General features: G+C 48.1%; 1 protein-coding gene across 1 annotated transcript in view; it reads left to right on the top strand.

The window, feature by feature from the left end:
• The first annotated feature begins 3,054 nt into the window (after positions 1-3,054).
• Positions 3,055-5,972, top strand: part of SORD (sorbitol dehydrogenase) — a 19,856-nt gene continuing 16,938 nt past the window's right edge. The window contains exons 1-2 of the mRNA XM_035899477.1: positions 3,055-3,084; positions 3,799-3,963. Coding sequence (XP_035755370.1) covers positions 3,813-3,963 — 151 coding nt within the window. The 5' untranslated portion in view covers positions 3,055-3,084; positions 3,799-3,812. The remainder of the gene's footprint in view (positions 3,085-3,798; positions 3,964-5,972) is intronic.

Below are 5,972 nucleotides of genomic sequence, written 5' to 3'. Positions count from 1 at the left end.
CGGACGGGGAGTGTGTGCTCTTCGGTAGACAGCCCCCGTGGACGAGGCGTTTCCAGAAAGCAGGAGTGGAGGCTGAGCTGCTGCTGCTTCGGGCTGGTGAGAGCCCAAGGGAGCAGCGGGAAGGAGTGTTCCAAACGAGCAGCCACCCAGGTGACACCTGTGCTTTTGCTGGGGTGCCCTCGTGGAGAGGGGGGCCTTTATTTTTGGCCGCTGCTTCAGACTGATGCTGCTTCTCTGATAGCTTGGATTATCCTGGGTGCTGAAGCATTGCGATGCTGCTGGAGATTCATGTTTGCCCGTTTGGCAAGTGCCAAATCAGGGAAGGGGAAACATTGGGCAAACATTGACTGGCAGTTTTCTGTGCACACAGTTCTGGCAGGAGAGCTCTTACGCACATACAGACTTTGGATACCTGCAGCAGCTCATTTGGGGGATGATTACTGGGGAAGCAGTTGATTTTTTACCATTCCTGCACAGCTCAAGCGACGTGTGCCAAAGGCTAAGCGGTGTTCGTGTGGGTAATTCCTGTGTGGCTTCCAGCCACGTTTGGTACAACGGCAATTTCATTAGAAGCACCTGCAGCCTGACTTCTACGAGAAATAAAAGGCATTGCCACAGTGAGTGAGAATCGAGATGGTCCCTCTAGTTCAAGAATGCATTTCCAAAACCCTGTGATTTGTGAGGGTGCATGCTGGCTCCATCCTACCTTTGTTGCTGGTCTCTAAACTGGCTTTCACCCAGATGCATAAATTTTTCCTTGGGATATTCGTACTGCTGGAGACATTGGAGGTGGTCATCAGTGTCCCCTGGCCTTACTGGCAGCTCCTCGGGGTGTGATCCTCCTGGGCTTCTCTAAGGTTTCTTTGCCACGATGAGAACGGCGTTCATTGCCTTGCCCCACTGATCATGTAAGGAGTCTAGGCGGCGAACTCTGAAACTGGTGTCAGCATTACTGATATCTATAGTTAGGCAAGGTCATCTTCCCTGCAATTCCCACACTCTTCTCAGTGCTGGTGGATGTGTTTCCCATGGGGAGAGTCACCATGACTTCAATAGCCGACCTGCGTGATGTGGAAACGTGTTTGCTTCATTTTTGTTAGGCTCTTCTCTTGAGGATTTATTGGGTTTTTATGCAGGTGGCGTATCCTCTCCATATGTCTCCTTGCACAGAAAACATTTGCTGCATTTCCTTCACACCCTTGGTTACACCAGTTGCTGTCTCGGAACTTCTCAGTGAACAATGGACAGCGAGCAGAACATGTGTCCTGAAATACTTTGGGGTCTCTCAGTTTGGTCACTCCCCGTTTTCTACAAATGAGGCTGGAAGGATTCACTTTCCACCAAGATGCTGTTTTTTGGCACGGCTGTTATTGAAAAAAAAGTGGTTTTGTTCTGGGCTGAGGAGTGCCACATACACATTTTCAGCTGGAATTTGGCTTGCTTTATTTCTCACCATGGACTGGTCCGTTCAGGCCCTTTGGGTTAGCTGAGGTGGTCTGTACCTCCGATGTGTTACCAGGTCGCATGCTTGCTGGATGCTGTCTATAGAAGAGGTTATGTCTAGATCAATTTTTAAAGAAATAATGCTCTGGGCCATGTCCTTAGTGGGACAAAACAAACACCCGACATAGAAAAAATGCAGGTGCACTTCTGAACATTGGAAAATTTCAGTAGGTTGAGTTGTACTTTGGTTTGCCCTCCAGTCAACAGAATTCAGGCCATCCTGCCCACTGACTGTTCAGCAGATATTTTAACAGAGCAGTGATTGAGAATGTGTTTCTCTTTTTGTCATGTTTAGATTGGTTAAGTACAAAGTACGAGCTGAGGAATATGCTAGGATTGAGAATGTATTTAATGAGCTAAAATGCAAAACGGTGCTCCCCAAAAGCAGGGAGGGACACTGTGCTTTCTTGGCAGTAGGGCAGTAGGAAATCTCCCATTTGTTGTTCTGTAGCAGCTTCTGCCTGGTGAAGCTAAGATGCAGAGGACTGCTCTGAAGCAATTGCTCTTCTCTCAAATCCAGAGATCAGTTTTCTTGCTAACTGAAGGTGCTCTTGCAAAGAGAAATAACCCACCATGGGCTCACTAGTGTAAACGCACCACATTTTTGAAGAGGAACTGTGTGAATAGGAGGTCTGCTCAAAGCTCTTGTGCCCAGTTTGGGGCTGTAGGTAAAGGGGTCTAAGATGCCTGAAAATTTGAGCAGCAAAGGATTATGAAGGGTTCCCTGTTAGCACACACTACTTTGGTGGGGCTTTTCTTAGAGACATGATCCCAGAGGCGGGTGCTGGGTGGGTATCGTACTGTCTTGGCGATGCAAAAGCTGACAAAGTTATTCCTTTGTCTTTTGAGGCCGCTGAGGGGGTTTGGTGGAGGCAGAAGGCCTGCAGAGCTCTGGGGTTGAAGAGTGACTTGGGGCCAAGTGGCTGCTTGTATAATTCCGGTTTTATCATTCACCCCATAAAGAGGTGTGGTGCCAATCACAAGAGAATGTGACTGTAAATGCGGTTTACAGTAATGTTTACAGTTGATTTATACACTAAGTTATTATTATGTAGTAAAAATATTTCCCATTATTTGTAATACTAGTATAAACACTGCAATATTAATGCTTTATAGAAATAGAAGGCTCAGAATCTTCCTGGTTACAGAAGGTCAATTTTTTTGTCAGCCAGTGGGATGTAGGATTCAGCTGAGACTTGAGGCTGTTCCAGAGCAGGAGGGTTTGGTATGTGGCTCTTCTCTGGGCCGGGGAGGGGAACTTACTGCAAAATAATTTGGAGAGCGGATTTACAAGCTGTCTGTGTGCTCACTCGTAACGGATGCCCATGTTACTCCACTGTGCGAGCAGAATGAGGTGAGCTCAGGGAGGAAGCGTGGCCTGTGCATTTATATCCATCCTCATTGCACAGCAATGTCTTATTGAGCAGGCAGAACCAAAAACCTGCTTGGCTTACAGATTTACCTGAGCTAGGACTGACTTCCCACGAGGTGTTCCCATGGCTATGCACAAGCAGCTGACTGCTTTTTTATTTTCTTTTTGTCCATAGGAAAACCGCCCAATCCCGGAACCGGGTCCCAATGGTAGGTCTAGAGATGTCTGCTGCTGTCTGCTTTCTTTACTAAGCTCTTTCGTTTCTCATTCTCTTTTTGTTGCTCCTTGATATTATAAAGAGATTAAAATATTTTGGAGAAAATGTAAAATAATCCAAAAAAAGAATGCGTGGCTGAAACAGGGAATGCTGCATTTCTGCTCGAAAAGAAGAGCTGGAGCAGTCACGGCTACACCCCTTTATCGGGCTTTTTTTGCTTCCTGTTTCATCAGAGCATGTATTGCACATCAAACGGCTCTTGGGCCATGTCAGATGGACAAAATATTAATAGGCTAGGCATAGGGACTGATAGACATTAGATTCACTGACTCTCCAGGGCTGAAATCATAGCTTAGGGAGAAGGAAAAATGAAATGGGCTTGGGCTTTCATTCTTGCTCCAGCATTAGTCATACCCCTTTCAGAGTGTATTAGCTTTTGTTGGCAGGGGTCTTCCCATATTTTAAGTTTTCCCGATTTGTAAATCCTTGTATAGTTTTGTATGTCAGCAGGTGTCTCATGACTGTGCCATCCACCCTAATGTGTGCACACGCAATTCTGGTACGTTTATTTAATGCTAGTAAATGCGGATGTTTCAACGCTGGCTTGACCTTTGCTGTGGGGCACAGGGACAGCACGTGTGTTCCTCTCCCAGTGCCCGAGAAGGCCAAGTTTTTCTACAAGGAACCTGTCTTCCTTTTCTGGCAGAGGTCCTCCTGCAGATGCATTCCGTTGGGATTTGCGGGTCTGATGTTCACTACTGGCAGCATGGTCGAATCGGGGATTTTGTTGTGAAGGATCCCATGGTCTTGGGACACGAAGCTTCCGGGACTGTTGTTAAAGTGGGATCAGGAGTGACTCATCTGAAACCAGGTAAGTGTAATCAAAACTTTTTATTTGTTTTCCCAAATCAATCAGTTCCTGAGAATGTGTTGATAGCAGGCTGTGCTTTTTTGTTAGGTAAATTTATCTGATGTTCAGAGCCGTGAATTGCACGGTGTGACCTTCTCCTTCAAAGAGTGTGACCGTGCTGCTATTAATCACCTGGCTTGGCCGCTGTAGTTTATGGTATTTCTGAGATACACTTTATCCTGGGATATCTTGAGCTGGCCTGACTTCATTTTAATGCAGAGCCTGACGTCATTTTAATGCAGAGCAGAGTGTATGCTGGTGCGAGGTACCTTTTGAAGAAGCTGGATAAAGGTTCAGAAACCATACACGTTGCTCTGGCCAACAACATGCTGTTAATGTTTCTTCGCTGTGTGTGTTCTTGAAGGAGCAAATGGCCTCCTGAAGTGGGGAGAGGTCACTGGAGCAACTGTGCCAGGCCCTGTGGTGTGACCTCTACAGTTTGCTGTGCTCATGAATGTCCTAGAAAACGGGCTGAGCAGGGAATTTTGCAAAGTTTGCTGACGATAGCAACTTAGGCAGGGTGGAGAGGACACAGGGGAGCTAGCAAGAATTACAGAGGGAGACCTTAAGGGTGCCCGGGCAATAAGATACAAGTGAAATTCAATGCAGATAAACATAAAGTGGTATCCACGACGGAAGAAACAAAACCAGCTTCGTATCTAAAACGATGGGCTGACCATCACTGCTGAAGAGTGAGATCTTTGGCTCTGACACAGTGCATGGGATTGTTGGCTCAGTAATAGTGAAAAATGCAAATCAGGGTTAGGAAAGGGACAGAGACTCAACTAGAGGACATCATTGTACATCTGGAGCTCCTCATGCAGTTCTGGTCTCTCCTCCTTTCCAAAGGGATATAAAAGAAGGGAAGAAGTGTCGGAGGAGGACAAGGAGATGAGGAGATATGGAGCAGAGTCTCTGTGATGCATGACTAAGTTAGGAACTTGAGCTAGGAGTTGCACAGACAACTCAAGGACACATGACACAGGTCTGAAGGCTTACAGAGGGCAGGGAGAGGGCCCATAAAGGTTGGCTGTTCCCTGGTTCTGCTGGGAAGGGAGGGGAGCAAGGAAGAGCAAGGGACAGTGGGAGCCAGGTGCAGCATTCACCTGAGGTGCAGCAGACCTGCAGACCTCCTTGGCAAGGGTGATGTGGGTGCTAAAAGTTTACCTGGTGGAAGGTGGAGGAGAAATTGTTGAGGGTTACTAAATACAAAGAAACCACATGCAGCTCGGGAAGCCCCCCAGCTGAATGTAATGTGAGGCTGGGAGAACACTCACTATGTGCTTGTCCAGCTTCTCTCACCCCCAGACGTCCCCTGTTGGCCATGTCACAGCTTGTGTAGTAGGCTAGATGGCTCTTTACGTTGATCTGTCCTCCTGCTTGTTGCTGTGTCTGACTGAAAGCCTCTTGGTGGAGAGGAATCTCTCTTCATTGAGAGACTGGGCTTTGATTGGCTTCCTCTGCCAAGTAAAATGGGTTGTCTTGTGTCCCTTGTGCACTTGCAAGTTGTACTGTGGTCACACGGTTGTTTTCTTTAGTCCATCCTGCCTTGTGATTGCAATGAAGTAATTATTCTTTGTCCTGCAGCATGTGTCCTCCCAGCGGTCTGGGCTACTCCATTGTAGCATCAAGATGAGCCAGCAGTGTGCCCAGGTGGCCAAGAGGGCCAACAGCATCCTGGCTTGTATCAGGACTGGTGTGGCCAGCAGGAGCAGGGCAGTGACCGTGCCCCTGTCCTGGGCACTGGAGAGGCTGCCCCTCAAATGCTGGGTTCAGGGTTGGGCCCCTGACTCCCAGAAGGACATGGAGGGGCTGGAGCGTGTCCAGAGAAGGGCAAAGAGGGTGGGGAGGGGTCTGGAGCCCAAGGCTGCTGGGGAGTGGCTGGGGGCCCTGGGGGTGTTGAGCCTGGAGAAGAGGAGGCTGAGGGGAGACCTTATCGCTCCCTACAACTGCCTGACAGGAGGGGGGAA

Source organism: Egretta garzetta, unplaced genomic scaffold (assembly GCF_000687185.1).
Source record: "Egretta garzetta isolate BGI_Z169 unplaced genomic scaffold, ASM68718v1 scaffold287, whole genome shotgun sequence".
Classification (NCBI taxonomy): domain Eukaryota; kingdom Metazoa; phylum Chordata; class Aves; order Pelecaniformes; family Ardeidae; genus Egretta; species Egretta garzetta.
The sequence above is the reverse complement of the archived record's forward strand: the minus strand, read 5'-3'. Positions and strand labels throughout refer to the sequence as shown.